Genomic DNA, 19,077 nt, shown 5'->3' with positions numbered 1-19,077 from the left:
CAAATATGAATACTTCCAATATTTAACATTAAGGAATCAAATAATCATAAGGAACAAAGGTTGGGGGGGGGAGAGCTACCTATGCTGTCGTGGAGGGCTCTTCGAATTAGACTTACCGGTAATTCGGTTTCTATTTTCTCTAATCCCCTCCACGATAGCACCACAGGAGAAATACCAAAGAATAGGAGGGACAATTGCCTTAAGGACTTTCCTCCCAAAGGCTAAATCTTTTATAAACATTAAATTTAATCTATAATGCTTAGTAAAGGTATGGATCGAGGACCAAGTGGTGGCTCTGTAAATCTGCTTGATGAATGCACTAGACCTTTTAGCCCTGAAGACAGACATAGCTCTGGTGACATGAGCTTTCAGCGATTTAGGAGGAGAAAAGTCTTGGCTTCTATAAGACTATGAGCGCTTTCTTAATTCATTTTGCCAGGGAAATTTTTTGAAGCATTACTCCTTTCGTCCATAGTATTGGACACAAAGGTTCTGAGCCTTCCTCCAAGCTTCTCTTTGCTCCAGATAGAGAATGGTTCTCCGGAAGTCTAAATGAATGAAACTCAATTTCTCTGCTGCCAGTTGATTTTGGCAAAAGGAAGGGAGGATCATTTCCTGGGACATATGGAAATCCGTTGCCACCATAGGCAAGAAAGATGGGTCTCGGTAGCGTACTACCCAGTCTTCCAGGATTCCCAGATATGGTTCCCTAATGGATAAGGTCTGGATCTCCCAAACTCTCCTTGTGGTTATGGCAACCAAGAAAGCAACTTTCCAGGATAATCTGTATCTAAAGGGTACTAGGTTTTAACCCTTTCAACAGACTCTCGTAAAAAGTCCAATATCCTGACTGTCTGGACAAAATGGGTCTAATGGAGCAGACCCTCACCATAAAGTGAAGGTTTTCCATATTTTACAATAGATGGCATTTGTGACCCGTTTTCTGCTTTTTAGTAGGGTATGCATAATGCTGTCAGAGAGGCCTCTATGTTTCATGATTGCGGCTTCAGAAGTCAGGCTGACAGGCACAGATTCTGAGGAGGTGGGGTGGCGGGTGATATATCGGTCCTTGATGTAGAAGGTCATGGTTCAGAGGAAGGATACGAGGATCCTCCACCTTCAGAATGTTCAATGCCCTAAACAAGCTTCTTTTGGCCACAGAGGCACCATCAGAAAGGAGAAAGTCAAAGCCATTCTGATTTTATGTAATGTACTTGGCAACAAGAGAACTGGATGAAATGTGCAGGCCAAGCTTAACTTCCAGGGGTGGGTGACTGGGTCTACTTTTGCCGCAGTATCGTTCGGATTCAGGGAGAAATATAGATCTACTTTCGAGTTTTGATGACTAAACAAAAAGGTCTAATTTTGGACACCCCCATTTGTTGGTTAGCATATTGAAAATTTCAGCATTTAGACTCCATTCTCCTGGATGTATATCTGTTCTGTTTAGAAAGTCTGCTTGAATATTTTTGGAACTGTTTAGATGAAAGGCCTACAAGGACAGGTTGTGTTGTTCTGCCCAACCAAAGATCCTTACTGAGACGTTTCTGAATATTGTGCGCGAGACACTGTGGTCATATTGTCTGAATAAATCCTGACACAAGATTCCTGCAGTAAGCATTTTCCTGATTTGAGGGTTTCTTCTGCAGATCTTCATTCTCTGAAGTTTGCAGATTGCCTGCCCATGCCTTTCAAGAGACAACTTGGAAAGCGATCTGAGATATACCCCCTCCCCTTTTGCTGGCGTCTGTTAAGGATGATGGAGGATGTTTAATCTAGGCTGTTCCTTTTTCCAGTTTTTCTGGGTGGAGTCACCATCCAAATGATGCTTTTACCTGATGGGGTAGATAGATCATTCTGCTGAGTGGACCTGGAGATCTATCCCTGCATGAAAGGAGGACATTTTGAAGGACTCTTGTATGGGCCTGAGCCCAAGGAATTGCCTGGATGCAAGTTGTCATGGACCCCAGTACTGACACTGCATATCTTATATTATAGACACAGTCTTTCGGTTCCTTAGATCATAAATCTTGGATCTTATATGCACCTGTTTGGCTACCAGAAGAGAAGACGTTTGATCTCGGAAATTTAGTAGAAACCCTAAGAAGACTTTTCGGTGGAACTAGCCCAGTCTGACTTTTCCCAATTGATTACCCAACCCAGAGATGAGTTGGCATTGTGGACTGGAGATGATCTCTGAGACATGGAATAGAGGGACTCTTAATTAAAAAGTCATTCAGATAAGGTGTGATGCAGATCTCTTGTTTTCTGATGAATGCTACCAATTAGGACATAATTTTTTATTATTCAGAGAGCTGAGGAAATAGAGAGGAAGGACGTTGAATTGAAAGTGAAGAACTTCCTGACCCTGAGTGATAGCAAGTCTTAGGAATCTTCGATACGCTGGATGTATTGGCATGTGGTAATAAGCATCCTGTTGGTCGATAGTTGCCATGACAAATTCTTTCCTATTAATGGGACCGTGGATCCTATTGATTCCATTTTGAACCTTTTGTATGCAATATGATGATTTAGGCTTTTTAGATGTGTGATAATCTTGTAGGCCCAGTTTGGTTTTCTTATCGTAAATAAGTAGGAATAATGGCCCTTGCCCTGCTCCAGATTTGTAACTGAAGGAAACACTCCTGATGCCTGCATGTCTTGGAGTCCCAAAAATAGGATCTTCTGTAACTTTAGATATTGTTACAACTTTTACATGGGGTAGGAGGAGAACTATTTTTGTCCCCACTCTGACAGAATCTAGAACTCTCTGATTTCGTGATATCTTCTGCCAGTGAGGAAGAAACCTTGAAATTCTGCCTCCTACTTGCTCGGCGTCATTGCCCTTCTTGACGTTGGTTCTAAAAAAAAATATTCCGTTCTCTTTCTCCTTTGGGGTAACTCCAGTGACCTGATTTACTTCCCCCTCTGTATTGTGGGGTTAGAGTCTGTGGTGGACAAAATGATCTTCTCTTGAAGACTTGGTTCAGGAAGAGACTTTCTTATCCATAGCTTTCTCCAACAGATAGTCTAGAGCTGGACCAAATACTACTCTTCCCTGAATGGGTTAGAGCAAAGTTTTTATTTCGACACCATGTCCCCGCTCTACATCTTTAAAACAGAGGGCTCTCCTCGCGGTATTTGATGAGACCGAAGTTCTTGCAGCTATCCTGACAGTTTCTGCAGAAGCATTGGCTAGGAACCCAGTCACTTTCTGAAGAGGCCAGCAGATCTTCTCTAAAAGTGCCCCCAATGATATGATCTTCTAGTTGTTGTAAGCAATGGAACATGGCCCTTGTTATTCAGGTGGAAACAACTTTCGTTCTCAGAGAAGTCGCCAATATCTCCCAAGTCTTCCTCAACAGGCTATCCATTTTTCAATCCAGCGGGTCCTTGAGCTGAGAAAAGTCTTCAAATGGCAAGGTAGTTTTCTTTGCTACTTTAGTCACTTGTATGTCCAAGTTAGGGATTTCCATTTAGCATTTGGCCAAGTCCTCATCGAACGGGAATCTATCCTTTAGTTCTCCCGGGATGATTAGAAGTTTCTCTGGGAACTCCTACTCATCCAAACTTAAATTCTGAACATTATCATGAATAGGAAATACCATGCTTATCTTAACCCTCCAAATATTTCATCCTGGATTGTACCAGTCATTTTCCCCTCTTCTACTCCCATGGTATCTCTTACTGCAGATAAGAGCTCCTTAATGACTTCTGATGAGAAATACATTTTTATCACCCTGGTCTATACTACGATTTGGGGTTAGAACTTCTTCCAGTCATTCCTCAGGTACAGAGATATCTGCTTTAGAATCTGAACTCTCTCTCTTGGGTCATACTTTCTCTTTTTTGAACCCGAGGGAGCCCCAGAAAAGGATCGAGAGAAGGAAGGTAAGGAAGATTGAATCTCCTGACGCACCATTCCTTTTACTTCTTCCGTAAGGGAGGGCTGCTCCTCTTTAACAATCTTTTCCATGCACTGCTGGCATAACTTTTTTTTTAATGTAAAGATAGGAGTTTTTTAATACAAATGACACATTTTCGATTTGTAGTCTTATCTTTAACCTTTGGCGCAGGATCCTTGTCCCCCTAAAAAGAAAAGGGGAAATGACATAAGATCGGATCCTACACCAAAGAGGGATCTACCCACACCAGGAATACTCACTGGACCTTGGTTCGCACATAGCTCTGCAGATGCATCTCTAAGGGAGGACACACTTCATATTAGATCCTCAGTCCTACCTTAAGGAGTCTTCATACTGGGGGGTCTCTGCGTTGCAGAAAAAAGTGACGGCCACTAGAGTCCATTTAGAAATTATAAAAAACATTTATTTGACACCTCTATGTGAATTTCATATATATATATACACAAGCAGTCCACAGTGAAGGAACATGATGCTGAGGACAATAATACAAACTGTAAAAATACAACTATAAAAGCATGTGACACAGCAGCAACACGTAGCTAGCCTATTCAATAGTATATAGAAAATTTATTTATGACTAAGGGAAACTCAGAATTAATATCCATATTCATAATCCATATATCGCATAGTGCATAAACATAGTGCTCTCATGATAGCATTAGCTCTGATCTGGCAGGAACCTCATCATCATTTGGTAGAATTTATGGACATGCTAAATGAAAATTATATGAATATCCATGTAGCGTATCAGTGTGAACCCAATAAAGCGGAGTTTCTAGATGTGATTAAGTAGAGAGAAAGATAATGGCATTAAGACAAATATTTTTAGGAAGCCAACATCCACCAATACTCTATTGCATGCACTGTCCTCGCATCCACAACATATGATACGTTCTGTTCCAGTGGAACAATTTTTTACGCCTTAAGAGAATTTGCTCCACGGATAGCGATTTCGAAATTCAATCTCGTGATTTAAAGGAAAGGTTCTATGAACGTGGCTATAGCCGCAGGTCAGTTAAAAGGGCATTTAATAGGGCTAAGCATTCTACTCGTCATAGCCTTCTGTATTGATCCAGGCACAATCGGAATAGTGAGATGGTGAGATTTATCACTAAATATCATACCTAGGTCCCGGCAATGAGGAAGGTCCTTGAGGGTATGTGCACACGATGCAGAAATGAAGCAGAAAATTTCTGCATTATTTCTGCATCTCCCTGGCAGAAAAAAACGCATGCAGATTGTGCATGCGTTTTTCCTGCAGAATACATGCGGATCCACATGCAGATTCACATGCAGATTGACAAGCGCTTTCCAGGCGATTTTAGCATCACCTGGAAAGTGCTTGACAACTAGGTCACACTATATAAATCCATGCAAACAGCATGGATTTATATAGTGTGACCCGAGAGAGCGTATATACTTACCTCCGATGGCCCGCGCTGTCCTGCTTTACAAAGTTCCCGGCTGCCGGCAACTTTGAATTGAAAGACCTGCCGACGTCAGCGTCACGTGACCCGTCACATGACTCTGACGTCAGCGCAGGTCCTACAACTCACTGCAAGTGCCGGGAACCAAGCGGGAGCGCTGCGCGGGCCGACAGAAGGTAAGAATACATTTTTTATTTTATTCTTTTTTTACAGCTTTTTTAATGGTACCTGGGTGTGGATGAGACTCTCCTCTCCTCCACACTCGGGTACCATCCGCATATTAGAACGCGCCAATAGCGCAAGTACAGATGCTGTCTTGCGGAATTGGCGCGTTCTAATGCAAGTCAATGGCGGCGAAATCGCCGCGTTTCCGCAAAATTAATTGACATGCTGCGGATTTTTGACCGCAGCGTTCACGCTGCGGAAAAATCCGCATCATGGGCACAGCACATGCGGATTTCCATTGGGGAACATTGCTTCCCTTCTACCATGCGTTTTTCATGCGTTTCCGCGGCGTTTACGCAACTGCAAAAACGCCGCGGAAACGCATGAAATACGCATCGTGTGAACTCAGCCTGAAAAGGCATGGCCAGTCCTTAGAACCGATCCTATCTTGGCAAGATATTTCTCTGATAAGCCAACGATAACGTTTCGACGTGCTAAAAAATCTTCGGGATCACCTTGTGCGGAGTCACTATGAGGGAAAACCTAGACTTACATTCCTTGATGGAGTGGGTGGTAGGAGGCGTGGCTGTAGTTCGTGTGGTCATTGTGTCGCCTGTCCCAACAGACCGTAGTACTGACTTTTGTGACTAGTGGAATCACAACTTTTGAGATTAACAAATACATTACATGTCAGACACGATACGTGATATATCATGCCACGTGTCCATGTGGACTTACTTAACATTGGCATGACCACACGTCAGTTGAAAACACGAGTAAGAGAGCATGTGCTGGGGATTGAGACGGCACTTGACCACGTGGACACATCCACGTTGAAGACCATCCCACGCCACTTTAAATTACATCACAATTGTGACTCCACTGCATTAAGGGTATAGATAGTATTGAGGTAGGAATACGAGGCGGCCCTGTTTCACAAAAATTAGCTCAGCTTGAATCCAGGTGGATATGGGTTTTAAAGACTTTGCACCCTAAGGGGCTTAATGAGAATATTAGCTTTGTCCCATTTTTGTAGTCTCCGGTTTGCTTGTGAGCCACTGTACATCTGGACTATAATCAAATATTTTATTATGTGTATTGTCTATGTATACCTGTATTAGGTTTTAATTATTTCTATATTGGCTCCTTACTAGCTTTGTTGCGCTATGTACTGATCTTTCATTGGCTATCAGTGACCGGTTTATTGATTTTACTGGATCTAATACATCGGACTTTTCAACATTTAATGTCAAGAAGTGATATTTTTGGGCTTCAAAGTTCCATGGGCGGAGCAATCATATGAACCGCCTGATAGAAGAAGCAAAGAGCGGAGTGAAAAATATAGATATGCACATTGCCTATTACATGTCTGGTTGCAATGATAATTCTATATGCATTGAAATGGGTGTTATTATTGTAATTTATCATCATTGTTTTTGAACATTGTAGCATACTCATCTTGAATATTGATTCATTGGTTATCATCATCCATTTCTTTATGACAATATTTCGGTATATTTATCTAGTACTAGATGGTGGCCCGATTCTAACGCATCGGGTACTCTAGAATATGTATGCGGCCGACCGGGCGCGACTAATCAGCGAAGCAGTGTTTAAATGGGTTGTGCACTACTTTAAATTAACCCCCAATGTATCCCCCCGGGGCCCCTAATGAATTTTGTAATTATGTCATGTTGTCAATACTGCTTGTGACAACATCGCTGACCACGCACAGCCAGCACGTAATTCCCCCGGCTGCAGCCGGCTCTTGCTTCCGCTTACATCACGACTATTTGCGGCTGCAGCCAGGGGTCTCCTGTTCCGCGTACCACGGTGAATGAAACGTGACAGAAGTAAGTCACACTGTGACTGACAGAACGTGTTCACTGAACGTGACAGAAGTACATCACACTCTGACTGACAAAACATGTTCAGTACGTCATGGACAGTTGGTGAGTCACATGACCACATGGGCGGAGTCAGCCCTGCTATCTCCCTACTTGTTCTGAAATCCCGCGTCGCTGATCGGTCCGGCCGCGGCCAATCAGCGACGCGGGATTTCCTGGACGGACAAACAGACGGGATAAGCCGATTATATAGTAGATGGCAATAATATTGTTATTTCGCATGTATTATATGTGATATATGTGGTAAAATGTTAAATTTAGCTTAAAAAGTATATGATCTATTACATACCAAGTGCCAATTTAAGATGCCATATTTAGACATGGGTGGTTATTGGTTGTGCGTTCAGAGGTATATCCATCTCCTGATATACACCGTTGCTGCCTTGCCAGCATGCGGCTGTTCCGCGGTCCTGATGCGTCCATCGGCTTTTGGCATCTCCTTGATGCAGACGCCGCTGTGCGCCTCGGCTACGGCAGTGCAGCCGCGTCATAAAGGCTCTAGGCATGCAGATGCTGGTTGTGCCCATAGTAACGGAAGATTTGACACTTCCGGCCATGTGATCATTTGATCAAGTGATACTCCTCCATGGTAACGTGGACGCGCCATCTGCGTCTGTTGATCAGGTGATATGTTTGAGCGCACTCATTATGAATATGGATATTAATGCTCTGAGTTTCTCTTAGTCATAAATACATTTTCTATACAGTATTGAATAGGCTAGCTACGTGTTGCTGCTGTCTCACATGCTTTTACAGTTGTATTTTACAGCTTGTATTATTGTTCTCAGCATCATGTTCCTTCACTGTGGACTGCTTGTGTGTATATATATATATATTATATATATATTATATATATATATATATATATATATATATATATATATATATATATATATATATATATATATATATATATATATATATATATATATATATATATATATATATATATATATATGAAATTCACATAGAGGTGTCAAATATTTTTTAGAATTTCTAAATGGACTCTAGTGGCCGTCACTTTTTTCTGCAACGCAGAGACCCCCAGTATTATGTATATGATGGTCCGTCCGAGTTTTAGGTCATTTCGGCAGTAATATGGATTCATTTGGACCATATATAGTTGTATTATGTTTACTGCTTTGTTTTTTTCAGCCATTCACTTAAGGTGTCTTCAGTCAGGGTCAATTATAGTCCAGAGACCATAACACGCACGCTCCCATTTAATAGGATGAGGCTTCTCCTCCATCAGTACAAGTCCTGCAGTGATTGAGCAACTGGATGCAGTCTGGACGCTCCCCAATTCAAATTTCTCGTCAAAACGCCATGCATTCCACCCTGGAACGCAACTGGAAGTGATGTCATGCGCCCGGGCTCCGACGGCTCGCATTACTTCCTGCACAAACGTAGCACGCCAGAGACAGAGGGGAAGGAGAAGAAAGATGTGGGCTGAGGAGCTACAGAAGGACCTCAACCTACCACTATTCAGCGTTGCCACTGGGCGCAGGAGAATGGTATGGCCCCGTACCAGCAGGCACGGGTGCAGCATACATGGGAGGAAGGCAGCCTGATCGACCCCAGGCTGCCCAGCTAATAGCAGGTAATAAAAGGTAGGTAGACTGTTTGCCGGCCACAGCTCCCCAGGAACCTCTTAATACCCCTAGGGCCAGGAAAAACACTGAGGATGGAGTGTGGGGAGGGGCCATTTAACACTAGAACTACTGATGGAGTCATTTTGACTCCTTTCGTTTTTTATTTCTCTTCTGTGACTACATTTTTCAGAATTCCGGCTTGAAACTCGGTGACTTTTCCTCAAATATGATGTGAAAAAAGATTTTGTGAGAATAAATAATTTTGGTGAAAAATTTGCGCGTTTTTTTCAAAATTTACCAAGAACTACTGAAGGGAGTCATTTTGACTCCCTACTATATTTTGAGGTCCTTTTGTCACTAAATGTTGCTATAAAGTTTTGTGCATAATTTTTTCACTCTGTCTTATTTACCCTGATGTTCATATAGATGTAGTTCAATTTACATGTCAACTTTTCACATTTTCCTTGTGTTTTACCTGCTTGTATTACTGTGTAATGCTGAACAAAATAGCTTGTTTACTCTAGGCTCTTATCTTATGCTAATGAAGGGTGGTGTTTTTCTAAGGTCCTAGCAGGAGACAGTATTCTGGATAGTAACTTTACTTTCAGTTCAGCTGAAGAGACAAAGAGAACAGACGAAGACATACGAGCTCTGAAGACTCATACAGGTATGAATTGTTATGAAATAGTTTAGCTGTCTGTCAACTGATTCAGCCCACCTACTTTTGAAGGTGGCAGAACAGTTATTATTTCTTTTAGTTTTCATTTCATTTCTATTTTTCAGCAGGGAACTATATAGAATTATGGAATTTGTGAGGAATATGGAGAGAAGACGTTTGATAAAGCCTCAGGATATTCTGGCTACTTTGCAATCCATACCGGAGGATGAATCGGAATCCGAATTGCAGGAACATGTATTTGATTCTGACAGTGATGAAGATTTCATTCCTCAGAACATATCAAGTGAATCTGAAGACTCAGAAGGAACAAATCCAGAAGGTAAGTAGTTATGTGTATTTATTTGTTCTTCCACACACTGAGTTAGGGCCTGTGCACACTAGCAGAATTCTGGCTGAATAGCCATCTGTATATTCTTGCCGCAATACAGGCCGTACCTGCCCGCTCATGCCTGAAGCTCCGCTCCAAACCCCGGGCTGGAGCCGCTGTCAGGGACAGAGCAGCGCTTGCTTACGCGCGAGCACGGCTCCGTCCCAGACAGCGGCTCCAGCCCGGGGTTCGGAGCGGAGCTTCAGGTATGAAACTCCTCTCTGTACCTGAGCGGGCAGGTACGGGCCGGATTGTGGTGAGAATATCCGGTCGGATATTCCGCAGCTAATCCAGCCAGTGTGCACAGACCCTTACAAAACAAAAATTCTAAATATTCATCAACTTTTTTACAGATATTCCAAGCACATCAACTGGGGATCGGGCTCATGCAGTTATGTTGCCTCGTGACCATCCTCCTGGTCGTGGACAGAAAAAATCAGCAAAACGTCCCAGAAATGAAAGAACAACAGATAACGATGGCGGCGAAGGTAATGCAACAACAAACACCAGAGAAGGCGAATCTGAAGGAATACTAGTTTCAGCGGATGGTATTCAATGGAAACCTGTTGAAATTGGAGAACACTTGCCTGGTAGGCGTGACAGCCAAAATATTCTTCGAGAAGCACCTGGCCCTACAGGATACGCCAGAAGAAATATCATTATCGATAGTCCTTTGAGCGCATGGCGTTTATTTTTTGATTCATATATATTGACACATATAAAGAACTGTACGCTTGCAGAAGCATGCAGGAACAATAATTTACAGTTTACTCTATCTGATGAGGAGCTAGATGCATTCATTGCGATATTCTATGCTCGTGGAATATCTGGCACGAACCGTCACTCGATTAGCAGTATTTGGTGTAATGACTGGGGAATACCGTTTTGCAAAGCGACAATGTCTAGGGATCGCTTTGTTGAAATTATGAGGTTTCTCAGATTTGATGAGAAATCTACTCGGAGAGACTGCAAACTGACAAGTTTGCTCTATTTTCTACTGTGTGGGACAGGTTTATTGAAAATTGTATTGCGTGTTACAAACCTGGCCCATACATAACGGTGGATGAGCAACTTTTCCCAAGCAAAACTAGGTGTCCATTCACGCAGTACATGCCTTCCAAACCAGATAAATATGGCCACAAATATTGGCTAGCTGTTGATAAGAGGAGCAAATATCTGGCAAATGGCTTCCCTTATCTAGGCAAAGATGACACACGCCGTGCTGAGGACCGTTTAGCTGACCATGTGGTAATGAAGTTATTGGACCCGTTTTTGAAAAAAGGTCGCAATGTTACAACCGATAATTATTTTACTTCAGTAAAATTAGCTAAACAGCTAAAAAGCAAAGGAACAACCATCGTGGGAACACTGAACAAGATAAGGCGAGAAGTGCCTAAAGAAATAAAATCCATGAAAGAGGAATTGTACAACACTAAAGTGTTTAGAAATGAAGACAATTTTACACTTACAGTATATCAAGGAAAGCCCAACAAAAATGTTGTCATTTTGAGTTCCGTCCATCCAGATGTTGTTGTTGCATCTGATTCCGCTAAAAAAACTCCAGAAACGGTAAAGTTTTACAATGAAACAAAATATGGAGTAGATGTAGTGGATCAGATGGCACGAAAATATACCACACGAACATGCACAAGGAGATGGCCTGTTCATGCATTTGAAAATGCCTTAGACTTTGCGGGTATAAATGCATGGATAATATTCAAGGAGATTACCCACCAAAAAATGTCACGCAAGGCATTTTTGCAAACGCTTGTGAGAGAGTTGAGTGGTCCTTATGTCACAGATAGGGAAAAGGGTTCCACGTCCCAAGTTTCTACATGCTCAGAAGTGATGGTTCAAACAAAATTTTGCCAGATCAAAGAAAAGTGCAAGAAAAATAGATCTGTCGGAAATTGTAAGACTTGTGGTAAGTCTTTGTGTGGGCAATGTACTGCCATAAATCAAAGGCAATGCCTAAAATGCGAAACACCAAATGTTTAGAAGGTGAATTCTGCGCCATATTTTCATTTTTATGCTCCTCCACCTACATTTTCTCTGCTTTTTGTTCTTCAGTTGTTGTTTATGTGTGCACTTGAATAAAAAAAATGTTTGAAAAACGTCTATTATAATTATTGTTATTTTCTGTAGAAAAATAAGAAAAGCAGGAAAAAAAAACAATCAAAAGCATTACTGTTGGATCTCACAATAATAATACATTACAAAAAATATAATTATTAATAAATAACCACAAATGAAACTCTAAAAATAAACGAAAACAAGCAAGGAGTCAAAATGACTCCTTTCAGTAGTTCTAGGCGGGGTCACGAGTCCAGTAGTCCTAGTGTTAAACCTCTATTTCTGGTCCCTAATTAAAATGGGGAGGCAACCTTCCGTTGTGCGGTCGTGGAGTAGATTTTTACTACTGTATTCATATGTTCCAATGAATTCAAAGGGAGGGATTAAAAGAAGGAAAAAAGAAAAAAAGTCCACATCGTTATTTACATCCCCTGCACTGTGAAAAAATATGTTCAATATATAAAATATCTATGGAAAGTGGAATTTAATTTAAAAGGTTTTTAGTGGTCAAAAGAAAAAAAAGTGAATAGACAATTTTTATTTTTTGCTACATAATGCCTACTTACCATGTATTTTAAGATGTTATTTTTCTGTATTTCGCTTGCAGACAACTGAAAGAACAAAATATTTACATATATTTAATGTGCATTCATGCAGTTTTAACAAACATACAGAAATACACTGATAGACATCAATTCCTTAAAGAAACAGTTTTTACTAGTGTTGGTGTTGAGAATTATAATGTATATGTAAGTGAAATCATCACAAACACCGGTCTCTGTGTCAATTATATATGCTTTATTGTTGTACAAATTTCTTTATTTGACAAGTTGCAACATCACACTATTTTCTGATGCAATACGTACTTTTTAGCCATTGATTGTTAATAAAACAAATTAGAAAAAAAAAAAAACTTTTCTCTCTCATCATTTTTTTGATCTCCACAATTTTTTGACCTGCTACAAAGTCAATGGCTGAAAACCGCTGCCAAAAAGGCACAAAGAATTGACATGCTACAGATTTTCTGCATCAAATCGGCAAGTCAAAAAAATGCTCAACGTGTGCATGACACTTCAGGTTTCTCATTCACTTTGCTGGCATCAGGTTTGGTAACAAATACGAGCAGAAAAAACATTGTGTGCACATGGCCTTAGACGCACCCCCATTCTCCTCCCAAATTTTTTGGGAAAAAAGTGTGCGTCTTCTAGACCGAAAAATACGGTAACTACTAAATTGATTATTCTGAGATCAATTATTTAAATGTATATATTTTATATATTACAAAATTAAACGGCTTTGTTTTACTTCTAAGAATATAACTACGAAATATATATTAATTTATTTAATTACTGAATAATAAATTTATATGTCAACTTGTACTACACTAAACCCATCTAACCCTATAAACTGATAGAATGGACTGGGAAAGCGGGGAATTGAGGTGACACCTCCCTGTGACCGACCGGGCACCTGTATTCAGGTACTATGATTGGAGGGCCAATCAGAACTGTCTGGGGGCTTTCATGACATTACAGGGGGTCATGGAGCGGTGACAATCAGGTCACAAGTTGGTCACCGCGCAGTCACGCTACGATCGATGTGATAGGCAATCACACCGATCATAGCGCTTTGGGGTCAGGGTTGGGGTCTCCTAGCAACAGCCTAGGTAAGTGCTCTTAGTAGCACCGATCCTAGGCTGCACATCACTGTTTCCGGCAATCTGATTGCCGGAAACAGTGAGAATGCTGAGATTGGCTGTTCAATTCTGAACAGCCAATCACAGCAATCGAGGGTGCGGCGGGGGGGCTGCGACACCCCCCGGGATGCCGGTGCCATCTACCCTGAAGTAAAGATGGGGCCGGAAATTTAATGCGATCACTGTGACATTGGTCCTGGGACCGCATTAAAGACCATGACCTAATAGTACGTCATTGGTCCAATCGGCCCAGGTCACCATGACGTACTATTAGGTCACACGTCAGAAAGGGGTTAAAAGATCACTCACTGACCAAGGGGTTAAAAGATCACTCACTGACCCAAGTTCTTGTCAGTAGCACTTTTCACACCATCTCCTCTGATCACTCACTGACAGAAGATCGGAGAAGAGACAGCATTATATATGAAGCAAATCAAGCGAAAGTTTTTGAAATGAAAAATAGTTAGGAAAAAAAAAAGTAAAAACAGCCACTGCCAATTCAAATTGTTGTTACTAACCCTGCCACTGTTGAAAGTGAGAAAAATAAGACATTTCTGATAAATAAAAGTAATTATTGCGGAAAAGGGAACAAATTTATGATGTACTTCAGTGGTCCTTTGGGATTATAAAAATTAAACACGGACTCCGTTCCTTCATTGTCCCAGTGCCATCAACAAAAAAAAAATATGATAAAAAAAAACAAAAAAACAAAAACACAAGAATTTAAAATTATACACCGCTTTGGGACAAAAAATAAATATCCTTTTGAATACATCGTATCTAACAGTGATAGATAATTTCATTTCTTAAGTTAGCTTGTTACAAACGCAAGTCTTAGCCGACCATTGAAGTGTTATATTAGGCATCCCTTCAATCTCCCACTTGGAGAATATAAAACCTCTACAGAAGTCATTTATTACAATGCCATTTAATATGCTATATTTAATGATTATGCATATACTTTGGTTTAAATTAAAGCAGTATAGTAATATTAAAATAAAAAAATATAAATACCTTTTTTTTATATTCATCCAATCTGCACAAAAAAAAAAAAAAAGACTATTACAACAGAAATCAATAGTTAAGAGTTGCGCAAGGTCAAAGTCATCAATCTGGCATCAATCAATCCAGTGCTGTTCCAAAGAAAGCCCAAATATGACCATGGCACAGTGACTGCGAAGGTCAGATATCACCGAGCAGTCTATAAGCAAAAACTATAGCAACGTCGCTAGAAAGACTGAAGAAATCAGTACTGTGAATTATTGTTTATTTTTTTCAAACAATCATACAAAACAGTTTGATAAAAATAAAAAAAATCTGTGTGCAATCAATGCGCTGTCAGTTTTTAATATTGTAGATAGGAGAAGCTTTGCTACCAGGTTTCGCACTAGTTTGTGGTTCACTACCAAGTCCGTCTCTAGTCATTGCAGCATGTGACCCACACAGCAAAGGAGAGGGTGTTAGAGCACTCATCTTATCAGCCAGGAGAATGCCTGCTCCCTCGGCTTTGTGTCATGTTAAATCAGCACAACATGGGGAGAGGACATTCCATGGAGAATAGCTTGCTGATAATTGGTGAAGCATTGTGAACACTCCAGAAGATACCACAATGGATTATGGGAAGTATAGGAAAGGAAGTCCTGCTAGTAAAGTACTGGCAGGGTGCAACGCCTCCCCACAATGTGGAGTAACTTATATCGCCAAGAAGAGGCACCGGATGGCAGAGCGAGGGGGTGGGGGGGCATGGACGAGGCTGCACAAATTGACTGAAATTTGAAGACAACGTGAAAACACATTCATATGCAGCCTTTTTTAATCAACCTTTATTTAAAAACTTTAATTGTTAGCAATTAGTGATTTAGTTGCATATTTTCCTGAACAGTTCAGTTTAGAGCAAAGCGTGGATTTTAGTAAAGTAAAACACACACATACATATAGATTTTAGTAACCAAACTTACTTTTCTTGCCTTTTAAGATTATATTTCCAGAAATCTAAGAAAAAGAAAAAGCAGTGAGAGAGACAAACAAATCTAGGCTTTAACCCACATATGACAAACTCTGGCCCGAAATGTCGGGCAGGTCCTCCGAGTATATTTGGCTGACGCTCCCTTTCCCACAATTCCCACTCTAAGGCCACGGCCCCACTATCAGTATTTGGTCAGTATTCAGTCAGTATTTTTTCTCAGGAGTGGGAGCTAAAGTTAGGTGAGGAACAATCAATCAGAGAAAAGGTATAATAGAAACAAGTCACCAATTCTGTATTTATCACCCACTCCTGAGAAAAAGTACTGCCCAAATACTAATAGTGGTGCCATGGCCTAAGTCTGACATCTCAGAGCAGCGGGCATGATGACGTTATTACAGTGCACCCTCTGTATTGAGAGGTGCAGAGGATCTGAAGACACCGGAGCAGCGGGGGAAGAAGAGTTTTTTTTGCTTTTTTTTAATGTGGGGGCCCTTCTACGCTGTATGGAGCACTGAGTGGGGTCCTTCTACTGTATTGAAGGCAATGCATGGCCCGTTCTACTGTATGGAGCACTTTTTGGGCTATTATACAGGGGCTGTGGGGGATTACAGCTGGAGAATCATACCGTGCGTGTGGGGAGTACTGTGGAGGAATTCACTGTGGGGGTATCATACTGTGTTTGGGGGAACATTTCTTTGCATCATACTTTATTATCTGTATTATTCAAGGTTTTTTAGCATTTATTGCTAATTTAAATTAGGCCATATGATTTTTACTGCCCTTACATAACATTCCAATATTTTATTCTAAAATCTAATTAATTAAAACAAAAGGGATTGTCTGACAAAAAGTAAATTTATTTCCATATGAAAAAGTTCATTATATTTCATAAGGAAAAACTTCAGTTGTAGACATATTTTTAATAAATATCAAGGTTGGCCCAAGACGGTCTAAAGAATTTACTTTTGGCCTTCTGTGTATTTGAGCTTGACATCACGGCTTTAACGCCTTTATGACCTTGCGATTTTTCTTTTTTGCTCTTTCGATTTTTCCTCCTCTTCGTCCAAGAGCCATTTTTATTTTACAGTAAATATAACTTGTTTTTTTTGCGGGACGAGTTGTACTTTTGAATGACACCATTGATTTTACCATATAGTGTACTGAAAAAGAGAAAAAAAATCCAAGTGCAGTGAAATTGCAAAAAAAGTGTAATTCCAGAATTTAAAATTTTTCTTTGTACCATTATTTACCGTGTTCACTATATACTAAAAGTGACCTGGCAATATGATTCCCTAGGTCAGCACGAGTATGCAGATACCAAAAATGTGTAGGTTTTATTTTATTTTAGTGGTGAAAATAAAAAAATTCCATAGTTTGAAGAAAAAAAAAAAATTGCTGGTGTCACCATTTTTCCAAAACCCGTAGAGTTTTTATTTTTCGTGATCTGGGGCAGCGATAGCAAATGTGTATCATTTTATTTTCAATGGTGCAAAAGTAGTTGATTGGAACTTGCATTTTTTTTTCTTCATGTTTTTAAAAACTTTTTTTCACTGACTTCAATAGTCCCCTTAGGAGACTTGACTTGCAATCGTCTGATCGCTTGTGCTACACATAACTGTGCTTCAGCACAGCCATTTCTAGCAGAAATCACAATCTTCTATGAACACTGGCCAAGAGCCGGCGTTCACAGGAGGTAGGTTTACGACGACAAGCACGTGGGTATACATTTAAATATTTAGGAATCAAATGGGTTGTAAATGACTAACATATTGATGACCTATCTATCCATGGTATAGGTCATCAATAGGAGATAATTGGAGCGAGACACCTGGCATTCCCTACCGATAAGCTAAAATCAGCTGTGGCAGCCGACAGAAGTAAGAAAGGACAGAAAGGAATGACAAAGCTGTGTATGTAGTGACCTCTGCTGTGTATGCTGTTTAATGAATGGGATATCTATAGCACTAGGCATCGGCCACCACAAAGTTCAGAAATGGGTGTTCAGCTCCTTAAATTGCTTACACACAACCTCTCCCAGAGCACATTTCTGCTGATTTGTAGGGGTGCTAGGTGTCATACAACCAACCTCAAGGCACAAAAAAGCTGCATATTTAAGAATTATTAATGTATTTAAAATCTTTATCATCGCAACAAGATACCATAAGGTGTATTTATAAAACCGCAATCGTATCCGAATATTTAGCCGTTCATAAAAGATAGGCACCATATAACTCGCAGAAATGACAAACAAATGCAACCATTTGGAAAACACCAGTAGATCAAACAAAGTCACTCCTCAAAATTGCAGAAGAAAAATAAAAATGGAAGTTTACTGCAACATCATTTTAGTTACATACCATTCTTAACACCAATTCGTGAGTTGCAGCTCTTTGAGTCCTATTAAAGAGAAAGGGGAAATTGAGGACATGTAAAACCAGTCTTATTACAAAGTAAAAAATCTATGGCATAAGAAATTACATTTTACCTAGCTAACCTCATGTAGACCATTGTACCTGATCTGTAGGCTAAAAATCCAGATGGACTTTAAGAGGACTAATCAACAAACAATATCACTAGTGTTGCGGTTGCTCTCCAAATAAACTAATGGCAGAACAGTTCCATATTAAAGGGGCTGTCCACTACTGAACGGATATCTGAATCCAATTGAAAGTATATTTAACCCCTTACTGACTTTTTCAGTAATAATACGTCCCTGTGTCCAGGGCCTTATGAATCAGGTAAGTACTATTATGCACAATGTGACCGAGCGCCAAACAGAAGCTGTGTGGGGGATCACTGCTGGGTGTCAGCTGATTCTCACAGCTGACACCCGGTACTATGTGCCAGGAGCGTTCCCCTATTGCTCACGGCACATTAACACCCCGAAATGCACCCCCCTTACCTTGAATCGGGACACCGCGCTGTGTGTGCAGGGTCCCGATCGTTGCCACAGTGACCCAATGTCGTCATGACGACATCCGGGTCACCAGGAAGTTACTTTGATCATGCGCAGTACACGATCAAAGTAACTTGTGTCTGCACGGCTGACAACCTGCATAGCATAGACATGCTGCTGTTGCATCTCTATGCTATACAAGTGATCAGCCTGCAAAAAATGAAAGTCCCATAGCGGGACAAAGTATATATATATACATACATACATACACTGTACCCATAAATAAATATTATGAAAAAAATATAAATAAAAAGTACACATGTGGTAAAGCCACGTCCGGAACGACCTGACCTATAAAACTGTCCCACAAGTTAACCCCTTTA

The 19,077-nt window shown here is 40.6% G+C and overlaps 2 protein-coding genes across 8 annotated transcripts in view; one reads left to right on the top strand and one right to left on the bottom strand.

Moving 5' to 3' along the window:
* Positions 1-19,077, bottom strand: part of LOC141265445 (uncharacterized) — a 124,302-nt gene that overhangs the window by 55,708 nt on the left and 49,517 nt on the right. For 6 of the 7 annotated variants that reach the window (XM_073678564.1, XM_073678565.1, XM_073678562.1 and 3 more), the window contains 5 exons: positions 18,156-18,195; positions 15,791-15,824; positions 14,847-14,868; positions 12,703-12,747; positions 10,651-10,695 (listed from right to left, as the gene is read on the bottom strand). In XM_073678564.1, coding sequence (XP_073534665.1) covers positions 10,651-10,695; positions 12,703-12,747; positions 14,847-14,868; positions 15,791-15,824; positions 18,156-18,195 — 186 coding nt within the window. The remainder of the gene's footprint in view (positions 1-10,650; positions 10,696-12,702; positions 12,748-14,846; positions 14,869-15,790; positions 15,825-18,155; positions 18,196-19,077) is intronic. The other variant, XM_073678563.1, reaches the window with a different exon arrangement.
* Positions 9,446-12,310, top strand: LOC141265446 (uncharacterized). Its single transcript, XM_073678569.1, has 3 exons — positions 9,446-9,684; positions 9,801-10,015; positions 10,417-12,310. Exons 2-3 carry the CDS (start codon positions 9,820-9,822, stop codon positions 11,118-11,120), a joined length of 900 nt encoding a protein of 299 aa, XP_073534670.1. The 5' UTR covers positions 9,446-9,684; positions 9,801-9,819; the 3' UTR covers positions 11,121-12,310.

The sequence above is a fragment of the Phyllobates terribilis genome, unplaced genomic scaffold, assembly GCF_046119375.1.
Source record: "Phyllobates terribilis strain yellow unplaced genomic scaffold, ASM4611937v1 Scaffold_4__5_contigs__length_816908805, whole genome shotgun sequence".
NCBI lineage: Eukaryota > Metazoa > Chordata > Amphibia > Anura > Dendrobatidae > Phyllobates > Phyllobates terribilis.
The sequence above is the reverse complement of the archived record's forward strand: the minus strand, read 5'-3'. Positions and strand labels throughout refer to the sequence as shown.